Genomic DNA, 16,460 nt, shown 5'->3' with positions numbered 1-16,460 from the left:
AGTCTCTTCCAGGGAGATGTGCACTGAGGCTTTAGGAAATCCCAGTCTTGTTTCTGGTGTTTCCAAAAGCAGCAATGGCCTCAGCAACTCCTTGGTCCACTTGCATAAAGACTGACCTCCAACAGTAGCCTGTTGGTATGACTCTAGTAGCGTAATCATGGGGATTTTGCTAGGTGCATCTCTCCTTTGAAACCTTATGAGACATCCAGCAATCCTTCCTGTGTTGTGCATTGATGTCTGTCAGTCTGTGAGTCTCTGTGCATTTAACTGGTGCTGATGAGCAAGAACCCTGTGCCAGAGGGAGCAATCTGTCTTGAGAGATGTGCTTTCGTCTCTTGCACCACCCAGCTGGGAGCTCGCTACAGCCTGGGGCAGAGCTGTTGTTGTGGCTTCTGAGCCCCAGAGTGGGAGAAAGTAATGTGGTTTCCATCTTCTATTTTTAAAGCCCAGAAATATGCAGCAAGGTTGATGCCAGCATCTTTTGAGTACAGTGCTAACTGCTGCTGGGCACTGCACCATGCCTTGGTGGTTCCTGTGTGTGCCCAAGGAGCATGGCTGGAGCCTTAGCAGGTGACTAAGGGTCCCAGAGCATCAACTCAGTGCAGATTTTGGACTTAATTCCCTTGCTTAATCAACTGAACCTGCAAGATGTGAATTATCTCAGCCTCGTTTCTCCCAAAGTATTTGCAGAGAGACACTGTGTAAAAGGGGACTTCTACACTGCTCAGAATAAAGCAGAATAACATTCTTAATTAGTTTGGCTGTTCAATGCCTGTCTCCCACTTGTTCCTGAACATCACTGAATTTGCTGTCTTGGAGGTCGTGGGATTTGGGGACTTGCCTGAGGCCACCCAGGAGCTCTGTGCTGAGGAGAAGGACTGCACACAAGCTGTCTGAGCCTTTGACGTACCCTCTGCCTACTGAATCACTCTGCATTCAGCTGCTTGGAAAATTTGACTTTCTGGAGGCTGAAGCTGATCAGTTGGAGCAGTTCTGTTGCCATATGTCCTTTCACATGTTTGGCCTCTGCTGCTTCAAGAGCATCTCTTCCTTAGCTGGTAGATTCAATAGCAATTAAATTACTGTTCCTTGCTGGCTTTGAAGCACTGTGCAGCCCAGCCCAACCCAGTAGGTTTGGGCTTCACAGTTCTCCTTCCAGAAGGAAAAATATGACCCCTAAAATTCAGAATCAGGTTCTTTTGCTCTGTCTCCTCATGCCACATTCCTGGACATAGCCTGAAGTGACACGGATACTTCAGTGCTGCCTCTAATTATCCCTCTGCTTCCTATCTAAATAGTACCTTTCTGTTCCCACACCTCCTGTTAGCCAGTGTTTTGCTGGGAAATGCCACATGTCATTGATATAATTGTGTTTCTGGCTTGCAGCTCTGGATGGGAAAAACTCCTTGACCAATGGAGACTTGGGACTGCATTCATCCCCTCCCCAGAAAAGCCTTCCAGAGCTGCCCCCTCCAAAGGTAGGTGTTACAGAGCCTTTGCTTTTCACAGCCTAGCCCTTAACCTGGGGACATCAACTTCTGAACACTTTGTGATCACTTTTATTACACAGTGTGCAGCACGGCTAAGTGGACAGACCTCTGCCAGCAGTTTGCTCATCAGACAAACAGGCCTGATGAGCTTTGTTAATTCAACTAAGAGCTCCCCAGTATGTGGGTTTTCTGCCCCAGGCTTGGGAGGAAGGTGGCTGGAGAAGGCAATGTGGGGCTGCACTGCCTTACAGAACACATTTTCCTACTGCTTTCAATGCTCAGAGACGCAAGACCAAGGCGCTGTGCTCCAGCTTACTAAGGGCTTGCATAAAAAAACTGCAAACAGTGTTCCTTTAGATTATTCCATAGGGACACCCATAAATCTAGTGAGGGTATAGTTCAGCATGGTCAGATTTCAGTGGGATTTTTTCCTCGTGCCAAAAAGCCAACCCAGCTGTCCTTGAGGGATGCACATGGGGGATGTTGCTGCTCTGTAGCTGGTCTGACGTGGGAATCACAGCAGTTGGGATTTCAGGATGTGAAAGGAAAGGAGGGCAGAGGGTGTGAGCAAGGGCAGTGTGGGGGAGGACCACAGAGAACCTGCTCCATCCCCAGGACAAGCTGCGTGCTTCAGCAGAACAGTTAGTTACATACCACAGAGACCTCTTTGGTAGGGAGACTTAAGGAATCCAGCACTCAAAGCACTTTCCTCAAACAGCTCAGCTCTTAGACACTCTTATCCCACGGTCAGCTCTTAGGATGCCCGCACCTGATCTGCTGTTGTTTTCTGGCTTCTGCCCTGAAAATCTGGCTGTGCATTAGGTGTAACAGGATGGCTCTAAAGCATCTGTTGTATCTTTCTGATAGTGCAATTGGAAAGTTAAATGAGGAAATCAGGAAAAACAGTCCTCAGTGATAGCTGAGTAGGTTATTCTTTGCTCCCAGGCTAACAGCCTGTGCCAGAACTGCCTTCTCTCACTGCTTGCCAATGGAGATAACCTCACTTGCAAAAAGCAATCGAGTACCTCCTCACTGGGAGCATCTGAGGAGCTGTTGGCTGCAAAGATATCTGAGCACACAAAGGTACTTAAATATTTCAAGGAGTGTTGCTGGGGAAATCCCTAATGTGATCTCAATTAGAAGGTGGAAATTGCTACTGTGGCAAAACGAATTGTCTGTGCCTGGTGCTCCTGGTGTGGGTGTGAGCAGTGACCACCTGAGTGAGGTTAGGAGAGGATGTCTGGATGTATTTATTTTATGTTTGGGGTTTTATGTTTCGTGGTGATGAAGCATCCCGTGCTGAGGCTTCAGACTTACCTCTTGGGGCATAGGAGAAATATGGTGATAAAGCTCTGCACAGAGGGCAGTGTCCAGTGCTCACTGACAACAGTTAGTGAGCTGACCAAGAAAGAATGGCCCAGCAGTCTCCTACTGAATCGGTTTTGTCCCAGAGCAGCCTTTAGGCAGTAAGTCCCACAGGCTGTGGCTCAGATGTCAGTGCCCTTCCATCCTCTGGTGGCCTTGGCAGCTCTCCTTTGTTCTGCTGCTTCCTGCAGCCATCTTCTGGGAAAGTGACACAGTACAGATGTGGACTCTCAAGATGGATTTATTTGCATGCTCCATTGTGCCACAATGCAACAGTTTTGTGAGGGCCAAATTGGCTTAGATAACACAGCAGCTCTTTGACTTAAAACAACTCCATGCCTTTAGGAAAAGAAAAATGGAAAAAAAAATAACTTCTGTGGCAGCTGAGGCGCAGTCCCACCTAGTCCCTCTTGGTTTCCATTGTCTGTAGGAAACAAAACAGAGCAGCCCCTTTCCCCCACCCCTTCCCTGACACTCATGGGATGGTGTCAGAAAATCCACAGCCTTTCTTCTTGTAGGCCATTTGTTTATGACAAAACACAATGTGAGCTGGCTACACACACAAGGCCACTGCATATGGCACTTGCAAACACATTCTCAGCCAGGGAAGGGATTAAGTAAAGCTTTGGAGTGGTTGGATTTGTTTTCATTTCTTTAATTTAACACGTTAGGACAAGTTCCTAAGTGCTTGGGGCAAGTGTTTTCTGACAGCGTGTCCTACATGGCTCTGAAAGCAAGCTCAGAGTCTGCTCACAGCATCTGGCTGCCCCACGACAGGAGTTTTTGTCTAAGACCACGTGCAGCTCACCCTCGTGGGAGTAGTGGTTTTGCACAGCGTGGCCAGGCTACCTGACTACCTAAGCATCCCCTACTGTGAGCAGCTGCTGGCCAGAAGACCTTTCATTTAAAGCTTTCTATTCTAGGCAGTACCCTCTGGTGGAAATACCCAAGGCAGGATGAACAGCTTTAAATCTACATTTGATGGTGCAAGGGAACAATCCTGCCTTAGACCATGCTGTGATGCTGGTGCCCAGCTGGGCCATAGAATTCTCCAGGCCACCCCAAGCGATCGTAAGGTCCAGCATGAAGGAACATGCATGGTCTGTGACCTTCAGTGTTGTTGTATCTGCAGGAACAGACCTGCTCTTCTGCCTGTCCTGCTGAGAGGAGTGGGGTTTTAGCCCTGCATGCACTGAACATCCTATCCAGGATTTGCACAGGTCCCAATCAGGAGCCAGTTGAAGTGGTGAGAGCCAGAGCATCCTGCTGTCAGATGACTGAGGGTGGTTTGACCTGGGCAAGGAGAGGGGAAGCTGCTGGGGAACAGGGGAGCACTGCTGGGAGGTTGTGATGGGAGAGGTAGGATACCACGTGCTACGGGGAGAGAGTAAGCTGTGGGCTCATCTGCCTGTTATCTCCAGCTCTGCTGTCTCACATTCAACAGTCATGTGAATTACTTGAAAAGTAAAAATGTGCTCCTTAGCTTCCTCCTTTTTTCTCATGTGTTGGTATTACTAAAGGATCAAGGCTGTTTTTCCTGCCAGCCCCTGCTTGTGTTTAGGGAGGGGCTTGGCAAGCACCACAGGGATTTTCCAGCACTTGAACTCCCTTCAAAGGCTTATTTTCCATCAGTGTTGTTTATCCATTTCCTTCATTTTTTGCTCAGAACACAATTAAGGATTCCTGCTATTTCCTCAAGGAGCTGTTGGTTTGCAATCCACCAGACTTCGAGAAATGACCAACAACTTCTTAGGCTGTGCTTTTCAGGGCAAAGCCAGGGTTGTCCCTTTGCTGCCCCTCTGGTTCCCTGTTAGGGTGTGCAGGGAGCTGTGCCATTATGAAGAGGCTGACAGGGGCCATACAGCAGGCAGGAGTGCCGGCTCGCAGTAAGGCCAACAGGCTGGGATTGCTGCTGGTGGGGAAACGTTCGAGCTGATCCTCCCAAAGCTTTCAGCAAAATTAAAGGAAGTAATATTTAACTCAGTTATGTGGTAATTTCAAAGAACTCCGTTCTGCTTTAACTGCACACTGGGAACCCACAGCAGTCCCATATTTTTTCTTCCCTGTCACCTCAGCTTGTTTACATAACAACTCTAGAACGTATTTTAGTCCTACAAAAAGGGCAACCCATTGTTCTCAAGCATCTGTTTTTATGTACCTTAAATCACGCTTCTGTTATGTATTTATTCTCCAGATTCCCGAAACAAAGCAGCCTTCGGTTCCCAAGATCGAGTCCCCAGAGGGATATTACGAAGAGGCTGAGCCATACGATGTCTCTATGAATGGTACATCTTGGGGGGTCACGTGTGAGATGCGGGACATGAGGTTTATGAGAATGAGTAGGCTAAGGAACGTACAACTCTTACAGCTTGTGTGTGACAGACGGTGTTTTCTGATGCTGGTCACACGTAAGATAGATCTAATGCTATGGCAAGGGAAGTCTGATGAATTACTCCAAGTTTTTAAGTTTCCTGCAGATACTCAAATAGTGGTGTGCAGTGTGTCTGGGTTAATACAACATCACTGAAATGCTCGAAGTTATTATGGATTCTCTTTGGATGGCTTTCTGAAAGATAGGCTGCAGACAAATGCTGGTTTCCATTCAGAAGGGATTAAGCTCCAATGGCTTGCATCTCTGTCCTGCTGCTCCAGTTGTCCCTTTGGGGCTCACAGTCAATGGCTGTTGATCTGCTAGATGCTGAAACAGGTTTTACCACTGAGTATTTATTCAGCTGTGTCTCTTTTGGTAGTTTAACCATCTGTAAACCTGTTTTAGAAGACACACATCATGTGAAAGGACAGCATGGCTTCACCTGGTGCATATTTGCTCATGCCCATGTTCTCAGCAGTGCCACTAATGGCTGTCACCCCCCCTGGGAGGCTGCTGCCTGCAGGCAGAGCTCCCAGATTCTCACTTTATGCTGTATTTGTGCCTCCTCCTTTGTGAGACTACCCTTGTTGAGAGATTACCACCCTCGGATTTGATAGCAGAGCTAATCTTGTTATTGCTTTATAATCTGTTTAAATCTGAACGAGAGAGATGATACCACACAGCAGGAAAAGACAACTCTGCTCAGCAGCTGTGACTGTAGCAGAGAAGGGTTTGATCACATATGTGGTGTAAGGCAGATCCAAGATGGAAGAGACAAATGAGAGCTGAGGATAAATTGGGATTTGGCTCTGAGCTTTTGGCTGCTGAGCCTGAGCAGAGAGAAGCACAGTCCTCTCCAGCCCCTGTGCGCTACACCAGCTCTGAAGCTCCCAGCGGTGAAGTACGGTAGCTCAGGAGGGACCCTGTTCTCACCAAGGCTTAGGAGCTTCAGTGCTGAGCAGAAAGGGGGAATGCAAAGAGATTTTGATTGTCAGGAGCTATCCCGTTTTGGCTGCACTACACTGTGGTGGGGAAGAGGAAGATGATTCCCAGCTTGGCTGAGGAAAGGCCCAGGCTCATCCTGGCCTGGTGAAGCACGCTGTTTGGTGGGGAGGTGGGGTTTCCATTGGAAGATATCTGAGTAATTTTTTCGCTGCTGCACGTTGGGAAGGAGGATAGTGCACTAAGAGCTATGGCATGTAAAGGTGTGCACCAGATTAGCTGGAGCGCAGTGATGGGTCTGTATGCTGGGAGCCAGGTTTTGTTATCCAGGCAGCTCCATGAGCTCATGTTGCATTGAAAGGCTGGTAGGAGTGATAAACATATGCCCAGTTTCATCTTCTGCTTTCACTTGGTAAGCTGCTTCTCGAGGATGCAAATACTCCCAGCAGCACCAGTTTAGAGGGCTGAGGATCAAGGAGATCAGAGCCTTGCAAGTGTGATAGAGAGAAAAATCCAAGCCCCTGGGGGTGGGAGCACTGCCAGAATTAGGTTGATTACGTTGTGGTGGGTTCTGACAGCTGTGCTAACAGGAGCATTGGAGGCAGTGTCCTCAGACTACTACAGTGCCTATTTCAAATGAGGATGTTCTGAAAAAGCCACACCTGGGCAGTCATAGGAAGGAAAGCAGCAGGAAGAGCAGTGTGTGGGTGCTGGTGCTCAGTCTCCTTGGTTTAGCTGTTCCCCATGGGCTGCCGCAAGGATCTGAGTGCTGCACCACCAGTGGTTTTTAGAACATTACCATGCAGCTGGTGTTCGATTTGCCTCATGTTGGAGTTCCAAAACTGTAGCCTTGGCCCTGCTTTGCTGCTGTCTTGTGAGCTTAGGGTGGGGAGCTTGGGGTGGGGAGGGCAGAGCAGGGGCTCTCAGGTGATCTGATCCTGCAGGACACCCGCATCCCTCCCAACAAAATTAAACAAGAATAGGGCTGCTAGTAAAAGGAGCGACTGTGCAGCCAAGAAAGGACATCAAAGCGAGCCTGCAGATGGGCTCAGGAGATAGAGGATTTGTGCAGCCCCAGAGGTGGGACTGCAGCATAACAAACCACGGGTGAATGAATTAAAACGAAGCAGGCAGAGACCCCTCTGGGTGTTGGGGTCCCTCTTTCATCAGCAGCCCCACCTCTCCGCTGGGAACCTCTGCCTTTCATGGTACAGCTTCTGCAAACGCTGCCGCTCCGTTCCCTCCTGGGCTGAGATGTGTTCAGCCGTTATCGTTCTCTTCCTTTGCTCTATTTGCATAATTGAAGGCTGTGATAAGAAACGGAGTGAAAATGCAAGTGGCGACAAGACTGCCAAGGGAGCAGCCGCGATTCCAACTGAAGCAGCTCAGCTGCACTGGCAGATTTTAATTCTGATGATGGTGACCATTTTTTAAGGAGAACCCCCTTATTCCGGGAGGGAAGCTGATGCACCCCGGACCTACTGTACCTCTGCAAAGGCCACACCTGGCAACCTGTGCAGGTGTGGGGATGGGGCAGCACTGTGTAGCAGGGGGGAGCGGGGCCGAGCCAGCCTGACGCCCTTGTTCTTTGCATTTGCTTATCTGTGGCTTTTTCTCTTTGTTTCCCTTTCTCTTTGCTTCTGACTGTGCAGGTCTTTTTGGTAGGCTTGCTGCGGCTGGACCCAGGCCAGGGTTGCAGGTTACTGAGGGCGTTATTTATGCCACGATAACAATGGGTATGGCATGCATTCAAACCTGAAGTGCTTTTCCTTTAAAAAAAAAAAAAAAAAACACTAATTTTTAGCAAAGAAGACTATGTGCTCCCCCCTGGCACTGCCCAGGACATGCATGGAGGGCAATCACTTGGCCCCTCACTTACCCATGCTGGTTACACACCGGGCAGCGCTGTTGGCTCCAGAATCTCTGACATGTGGGTTGGCTGGAGATCCCTACATCTCTGCCACACAGGGAAGAATCCTTAGTGAGGCTTCCCAGGGGCAGTGAACTTCTGCTCCATCTGCGTTACTAACCCAAGTTCCTGTGGACATGGTCTAAATATGGATAAGGCATTGGAGGTTAATACTTTCCCCTAAAAGATGAACTGATACGCTGCAGGTATGGAGATACTGAGCCAGCAGCATGCTGTATTCAGGCTTTGAAAGGCAGTATTGTTTTTTTAATAAGTTTAAGTGGTGCAGCTTTCTGCTGATCATTTAAGGGATGCTGCAGGATAGGTCTGGATAGGACTGCGGCTTTGTTACATCTCTTAGTTCATTCTATTTTAAAAATAAACCAAAGCAATGTCCTTCATTGAAGAGCTTAATGCTTTTTATCTCTTTTCCTCTTTTTTTTCTTTTTTTTTTCCCCATTGATCTGACAGTATTACCTCCTATAGATATTAAGATTTGATGAGTGTCATTAAATTCTGATAAGGGAAACATTTTTTCAAATACTTTTCTTAGTGCTGTTTGATAGGGTAAGACTGCAAAACTACACAGACAGTGCCCGAATCTTACTGTCTTGCTGAATGAGCTTAGGTAGCAGTGATAGGCATCCCGTCCTGTGAATGAAAGCTGCACTGTAAATGCCAGCAAAGCACTGCAAATTCCCTTGCAGCCAATGGGACCATGTTTGCTGTTTCTGATGAATCTGGTGCCAATGACCAGCTGCTCCTATCAGCTGCTATAACCTACCATTAGTGCTGAGCATTGAAAATCTCAGCTCATCCCGATAAAGGAGCAATCAGTTTGAGAATGAACATGGAAAAATGTGATTGCTATTGTTTACAGCTGCCACTTATGACTCATTCTTGCTGCTGCAGCAGTGTGTTACTTCAAAGCCCCTTGCTGTCCCCTCAATGCTGAGTGGAGGTTTGTTAGCCCAGCGAGGGAAAGTGGAATGACATCTCAAATACAATAGATCCTTGCTTGTTGCATGGCTTTGCAAATACCATTTTTACTTCTGACATTCAGAGGACAAGGGATGATTGTAGCTTGCTGTTGCCTTAAAATTGTATTTGGCTTGCGGTGGAAAGTAGAGAAAGCATCTTGGTAGGAAAAAAAGCAGCAAGCATCAGAAAGCAAATAAGGGAACATTCCCAAACTTGTGGCCAACTGAGACGTGTCTTTTGAGTGTTTGCTGACTGAGACTATCAGGCTCAAAACACCAAGATTGATATCGATCTAGAAAAAAAAAACAACAATAAAAAACAAATCTATAAGGGTTGTTTTCCTTTTGATTCTTCTCCTGTAGGTTATCCTCAAAAAACACGTTCCTATGCTTGAAGCTTTTGCATGTCTGAGTGGGGCTGAGGCAAGCAATAGGCCCAGGGTTGTCTTAGAGATGTATTAGTGATAAAGCTTTGCTTTTGTTATAGAAGATGGTGAAGCTGTTAGCAGCTCATATGAGTCTTATGATGAAGAAGAGAGCAGCAAAGGCAAGTCAGCAACCCATCAGTGGCCATCCACAGAAGCCACCATTGAGCTGATGAAGGACGCCCGTATCTGTGCATTCCTGTGGAGAAAGAAGTGGCTGGGCCAGTGGGCAAAACAGCTGTGTGTCATCAAGGACACCAGGTTGCTGGTGGGTAAATCCTCACTATCTGCCTAAAACAACCTTTATTTTTGAGCTGGGGAGGGGAGTGATGCCTTAGGCCAATGCTGAGAAAGCACCTCTAGAACTAACACTTCAAAAATGTATGTAGGGATGCTATTTCATTTTCAGAAGTGACGTGAGCATGGGGTTGCAGAGGGGATCTAAGGGGCGTCGGAATCCCAGACTCCCAAAATACTTAGAGTTCTGTTTGGGAAAACTTTCTCAAGCGATTAAGCAGAGGGGATACTAAAGCCACTGGCTAACCTCATACTTGGCCAACTTTTAAGAAGTATTTGAAACTATTTATATGTATACATAGGAATGTGTATGCATGTACATGTAGAAGTGACCTCTGTGAAGACTGCATGGCTAGAATATGTCTCATCTTTATGGGACTTAAACCTTTGGTGCACTTCATGCATGAGGTTGCGTTGACCCCCTTCCAGTAGTCAGTTCCTGCCAGCAAGTAGAAGGGAAGGCTCTCCTTGTCTTTTACCTGACTTCCATCTTCCTTTCCCAGTGCTATAAGAGCTCCAAAGACCACAGCCCTCAGCTGGATGTGAATTTGCTGGGCTGCACTGTCATTCACAAGGAAAAGCAAGTGAGGAAGAAAGAGCACAAGCTGAAGATCATCCCCATGAACGCTGATGTCATCGTGCTGGGGCTGCAGAGTAAAGATCAGGCGGAGCAGTGGCTCAGGGTCAGTGACACCTCTGGGGTTTGCCAGTGTTTGCCTAGGCCTGCCAGGGAAGGCAGGTGCCTGAACTGCGTTTCCTTTAGGCTGCAGTGTCAGTTGTACCAGCTCATCAGCAGCCTTATGTGCAAGGAGATAAGCTGTTCACTTCCATCCTGCTGCCTCCACGCATGGGGAGGTGGCTCAGCCCCTTCTTCTCCCTGTGCCGGAGGCAGTGTGAGCGTTGTGAGGGAGTAATAAGTAACTAGAGAGAGCTTTTTGGAAGGGTCCTGTAGGGTTATTTCCTTGATTCCCTGGTGATGCAGAAGGAAGATAAAAATGAGGGGAAATGTGGGAGGACAATGCGCCTCATGGTCCTGTGTGGGGTTGTATATCTCCAAGGGACATTCCTCTTGCTGAATCCCAACAAGACCGTATCTTATCTCCGTCCTGTCCTTGCATGCTCCAACTCCCTCCTCACTAAAAGCCCATATATAAATACAGCACCTCGTTTTCACCTCTGGGTTACTGCAGCTCTACTTACCAGACATGTTTTCTTTCTTCTGTGCAGGTAATCCAGGAGACCAGTGGTCTGCAATGTGAAGGAGGCAGTGAAGGCAACCAGTACATCCCAGACTCACAGCGTCTCAATTACCCAAAGGTACATTTGGTCTCTACAGATAGGATAAATAGCTGCAGGGATGACATTCCCACCCTATCCCTTTAAGTAACAGCTCAAAGTATGTTAATTTTTTTTGAGCAGAGACTGATATAATCAACCTTCTGCCTAAAAAGGAGCATTATTGGAACAATCTTACTTTCCTTCGAAATCTTAAACTTCTTGCTGCAAATTACCCCCAGAACTGTTTCAACCCTGGGCTCCCTTCTATACAGGGGAACAGCTACTGTTGTATCCCAAGGGGCGGTTGTGCTTAGCAGGAGTTTTGGAAGGGATGTAAACCTCTGAATGACAGGGCTAGAGACCATCTTTTGTCCATGTTAAGGTGGTGCTGCCCTGGTAACAGCTTGTTCCAAAACAGTGGAAGGAGAAAGAAACCTTCATGTTGGACAGCCAGAATGGGCTTCTTTGGGCATCTGGCCATTTCCTCTGCCCGTGTCCTCTTATAGGGACTTAGAAATGTGTGATATCAAATCTGTGACATGTCTGGTTTACTGGCATCGAATCCTAAGCTGTTGGTTTCCTACCTGAGCATTCCCTCCCAGAAAATAATTTTTTTTGCCAGAAAATAAATCACTTGGGGTGAGTGCTTGCTGGAGAGACAGGCTGTGTGCATCTGCAGAGCTGATGTCCTGTGCTTGTTGGCAGGTGGACCTCTCCGAGAGGTATTCTGCAGCCTCAGAGAGCGGCAGCAGCACAGATGGGCACCCTGAGGCAGTCGAGACAAAGGATGGTAAAAACTGCCCCTGGGAATGCAGGGAAAGCATGCCACTAACCCTGTGTGCAGCAGGCTTCTGCAGCTACTGCTACCTGCTGCTGCCATCCCATACTGACCCGATGTGGGGTGAAAACTGTCTGTGAACTTGATTTCATTGCTTTTTCTTGTATAATGAAATAGCAGCTCAGAGTTTCTGTGGGTGTGTGCCACAGTGCTGTGTTGCATGGCTGTAGTACGGGGAGCTTTGGGGCAGGACACCCAGCTGGGACAGTGGGCTGCATGTCTGTGAGTTTGAAAAGCCATGCATGTTTTGTTTCCTTTTTGGTAGTTAAGAAGAAGGGCACAACTGGCCTAAAACTAAGCAACCTCATGAACCTCGGGAGGAAGAAATCCAGCTCTCTGGATAGCCCGGAGAGATCTCTGGAGACTTCAAGTAAGTGATGTGAGTGGTGTGCACTGTGGGGTGAGCACCTGGATACACTATGCATCAAGTTGCCCCAGGAGGCAAAAGGGCCACTACCAACTTGGTCTATGCCAGTAATTCCATGCACTTCATGGTGCCTTTTACATGTTGAGGTGACTGTGTTGCTTACGAGGGCAGGCAAGGGCTCACAGGGTGATTCAGGAAGGGCAAATAATACCAGACATGCACACAGCATCTTGTGCTGCTCTGCCTAGACATCAACCAGGACATGGGATTCAGGTGGGAGGAGATTGTGTAGGCCAACTAGAATTCATCATCTGGGACTAGTTTTGTCCAACCATGTGTAGCCAGCTCACTGCTCCAAACCTAACTTGAATGTCAAGTGTCCCATTTTGAACAGTTTTTCACCCTTTCAATCTGTCTTGCATGGTTCAGGACCACTCACCTTTGTTTTTTGCTCTTCATCATTGCCTGTGGCATTTTGCAGTACTCTCAAAACCTGTCTGTAGGATGCAAAATACAACTAGGTAACCTGTGCTTGCTTGCAGGTTACCTGAATGTGCTAGTGAACAGCCAGTGGAAATCCCGTTGGTGTCAGATAAAGGATGGTCACCTCCATTTCTACCAGGACAAGAACCGAAGCAAACTGGCTCAGCAGCCCCTAAGTTTGGCAGGTTGTGAAGTTATCCCAGAACCAAGCCCTGATCATCTCTATTCCTTCCGCATCTTGCACAATGGGGAAGAACGGGTCATTCTGGAGGTAGGTGTATTTCTCCCTATGTGTTCTGTTTTAGCTTGGGTGTCATCGCAGGCCTAAAACCTCTGCCTGCAGGCTAAATGCTTTCAAGGCTCTTTAGAGGAACCTTCAGTCCAGCAAAACTGAGCCTGAAGTATCCAACTTTGGTTCCCCAGCCCACAGTCACCTAGAAGGTGTCCTGGCAGGCAATCCAGGCTGCCTCTGATGCTGGCATCTCCAGAGGACCAGTCAGCCTTCATCTTAGGCACTCATCTTAGGATGGGATGAAGGGTCCTCTGGAGGTGCCCATCTCTCTCTGCTGGCTACAGGCTAAGCCGGGATGATTAAGTTATATGGGACACGTCTCAGTTAATGCTTGATGAGAGAGGTGTCACTTCAGAGATTTAATTCTGTGATTAAGAGGAATAGAAAACTTATTCTTCTGAAAACAAGAGTTCTCATCCATGGGTTACGAGTGCGTTCCAAGTAAACTGACCACAGATCAGCTCTTGAAAGTGAATTCATCTCCATCTGTTACTTTCCTTTGCCTGAATCCAGCACTGCTTATCTCTAATCTTAGTTCTCTCTGACGACAACAGCGTGATTATAGTAGGAGGTGGACAATGTGAGCCATTTCCTGTATTTTTCCAGTTGGTGGAATATTTATAGCTAAACAACTGACTTTGAGTGCCTGCCATGACGTTTTTAGGTGTTTTTGTTTAGCCTCTGGTTCAGAGTATGTCTGCGTCCAAAAATTTTTGCCTAATTACAGATGTGAAGAGGTACTGAAAAAATCTATGTTTTGTGAATGGAAGAAACTGTATTTTGTTGGGATGTCAGACTCAATGTACAGACTGCTGGCTGGCTTCTCTGGCACTGCATTCTATGCTAAATAAAACAGGTTGGAAGCTTAAAATATACTTTCCAGTTTGGGATTCACTTACCCTGAATTTTGCTTTGTACTTGCTGCCCCAATGCTTCAAATCAAAGCAAAAGATGTCTGCGTCTTGCTTCAGGTGGAAGTCATCCACTACTGGAAAGTACATGTGGCTATTTGCTAAATCTGACTTCCAGGCACAGTATTTAACGTTTAATTTTGCAAAATGTCAGGCTGTTCACTGCACTGGGAATTTGGTACTGACTGTGTTGTAGCCAGGGGGCTCTCTTTGAAGTTCTTCCCTGACCATACTTTAATCTCTCCCCTTCTCTTCTTTGCTAACACCCAGGGGAGGCTTTGGGGCACTGGTATAAGGAATGCACAGGCTTTGCTGTGCTTGGCTCTGGTGTTTGGAAATCGTGTTGCTGCACTCTGCTGGTCTAGAACAGAAAATGCACTTTTTCCATGAAAGTGTCTTTAGTCCTAGAGACGTTTTCATTTTCGTATGCAGCTGAGTTGCTCGCCATAGCAAGAAAAATGCAGACTGACTACGCGTTCTAGGGGACAGAGGAACTGCATTTAGATATCTATGTCCCAAGTTTGCAAATGAGTCCCTACACAGAGAAGTACTTTTTTATTTTTTTTTAATGTAGTCTCAGGTTTAATATAATAAATACCCTGCTGTTCATCTTCCTCCTTGCAAGGCCGGAGGGCTGTCAGTGCAGTCTCCTAACAAGGCTAGCTTGGCAGTAGCCCTGAGAGCCCAGGGATGCTGCAGTAGCTACTCATAACGTCTGTCTGGTCACCTCACAGGCGAAGTCCTCGGAGGAGATGGGCCACTGGCTGGGGCTCCTCTTGTCCGAGTCAGGCTCAAAAACAGACCCAGAGGAATTTACCTATGATTATGTGGATGCTGACAGAGTCTCCTGCATCGTGAGCGCTGCAAAGAACTCCTTCTTGTATGTATGGGGTGCCACAGGGCTTCTTGCAGCTGGGGGAGTGGGAATCAAGCTGGACAGGGGTCTCTACATGCTGGCAGCAGGGCTTGGGTGCTTCAGCCCTGCGTGCAGCTTGACTGCTCTCTTTGAAAGCCAGTGCAAGACAGGACAGCACTTGTCCCCACATGATGCATTCAACCTGTGCACGGCTGCCATGGGGAAAGGGGTGTGCGCCCAGGTTGGTGGGGCTGGGTGTGCAAAGCCTTAAGCACGGATGTCCCAAAATTCAGCACAGTGTGAGGCTGCAGCAAGACCTACCCCTCCTGATAGAATGTCCTGCTGCCTGTTCACAGCCTAATGCAGAGGAAATACTCCGAGCCCAATGCCTACATCGACAACCTGCCCAAGGGGAGGGTACAACAGGAAGAGCTCTATGATGACGTGGATCTGCCAGATGTGCCAGTGGTAAGGAGCCCCAGCTGGGAACAGCACTTGGGGAATGGGAGACCCAGCCCTTGGGGAAATCCAGAGAAGTGGACAGTGGTGAGGAGCTGCTGAGAAATGTGGGAGGTTTCCAGCAGAGTGCATTTAGATCTGCAGTTACTTGCAGTGAAAGCCCACAGTTTCTGTCTGCTAACAGTGCGGATGATTTGGTGGCCATGGGTTCTTTGGATTCTGTTTTACCAAAACTCCTCCCACTGCATGAGAGCCATCCCATAAAGGCAGGGCAGGCGCTGCTGGAGAGAAGGGCTCTGATCCTAGATCTATAAAATACTGAGATGCCCGTGTGAGGCTGCTGCAACCGCTGGAAAGACTTAACGAAGGAGAGCGAAGGTGACTTTCTGTACACTTTAAATATCCCTTAAGGAATGACTTAGAAAATGGGGTTGTGACTCTCTATTCAATCACAGAAAAGTTTATGGAAAACATTTCAGATTGCCTGACATGCTCTGCTCTTCAGTTAATTTTGGCCTGTGCTTCTGGCTGCAGCAGCTGGTCTCTTTTCATGGGAACATTCACCTTTTGCAGGAGGAAGTACCCAAGAGTGAGAGCAAGCTGGAGGGGGACCAAGATAGGGTGTACCTGGATCTCACCCCAGTGAAGTCATTCCTGCACTGTGCTGGCAAGAAACCATGTCAGCCTTCATCCCTGAGCTCACCAGCTCTAGAGAGGGCTGGTAATAAGGCTGCAGCAGACAGCACAGCTGAGACAGCCCCAGTGGATAAGGATGCCGAGCCCTGCAAAAAGGAGGAGACCTCAGAGCAGGTATTTCAGTGTGGTTTGGGGCCAGGATTCAGCAGAGATCTGGTTCCCCACCACATCATCCCACCTCCTTTCCCCTATCCTCTGCCTCAGAAACACCCAGAAAAGCCGGAACCTGAAGAGCCACCACCACAGGTGCCCACTGTGAAAATCCAGACGCAGCAGCAGAACGTCACCTTCCTGCAGACCTCCCCTGAGCCACCAGCAGGCTCTGTACCAGTGGGCAGCCCACAGCTGATGCCCGCACACCGACCCAAGATGCCACTGCCTGGTGAGTGGGAAGCTCTGCCCTGCAGTATATAACCAGCCTGCTGAGCCTCCTAAAGCTTAAACAAGTCTCATTCATTTTTGACTGTATGCACCTGTATTCCTTTTTTCTGAGCTTTTTCT

General features: G+C 48.0%; 1 protein-coding gene and 1 long non-coding RNA gene across 5 annotated transcripts in view; one reads left to right on the top strand and one right to left on the bottom strand.

Annotated features, from left to right (window-relative positions):
* Positions 1-16,460, top strand: part of AFAP1L2 (actin filament associated protein 1 like 2) — a 55,603-nt gene that overhangs the window by 35,618 nt on the left and 3,525 nt on the right. For 2 of the 4 annotated variants that reach the window (XM_085229130.1, XM_085229129.1), the window contains exons 4-17: positions 1,387-1,478; positions 3,988-4,101; positions 5,050-5,140; positions 7,821-7,904; positions 9,545-9,750; positions 10,283-10,462; positions 11,007-11,096; positions 11,763-11,847; positions 12,161-12,265; positions 12,805-13,016; positions 14,683-14,828; positions 15,161-15,272; positions 15,837-16,073; positions 16,164-16,341. In XM_085229130.1, coding sequence (XP_085085256.1) covers positions 1,387-1,478; positions 3,988-4,101; positions 5,050-5,140; positions 7,821-7,904; positions 9,545-9,750; positions 10,283-10,462; positions 11,007-11,096; positions 11,763-11,847; positions 12,161-12,265; positions 12,805-13,016; positions 14,683-14,828; positions 15,161-15,272; positions 15,837-16,073; positions 16,164-16,341 — 1,932 coding nt within the window. The remainder of the gene's footprint in view (positions 1-1,386; positions 1,479-3,987; positions 4,102-5,049; positions 5,141-7,820; positions 7,905-9,544; positions 9,751-10,282; positions 10,463-11,006; positions 11,097-11,762; positions 11,848-12,160; positions 12,266-12,804; positions 13,017-14,682; positions 14,829-15,160; positions 15,273-15,836; positions 16,074-16,163; positions 16,342-16,460) is intronic. The other 2 variants (XM_085229131.1, XM_085229132.1) reach the window with 2 other exon arrangements.
* Positions 3,495-12,166, bottom strand: LOC146543885 (uncharacterized). Its single transcript, XR_014884618.1, has 2 exons — positions 10,980-12,166; positions 3,495-5,622 (listed from the first exon to the last, which is right to left on the bottom strand). It is a non-coding gene; the product is annotated as an uncharacterized LOC146543885 (long non-coding RNA).

This window comes from Meleagris gallopavo, chromosome 8 (assembly GCF_905368555.1).
Source record: "Meleagris gallopavo chromosome 8, MGAL_WU_HG_1.1, whole genome shotgun sequence".
NCBI lineage: Eukaryota > Metazoa > Chordata > Aves > Galliformes > Phasianidae > Meleagris > Meleagris gallopavo.
Note: the sequence above shows the minus strand (reverse complement) of the source record. Positions and strands in the feature narration are given on the sequence as shown.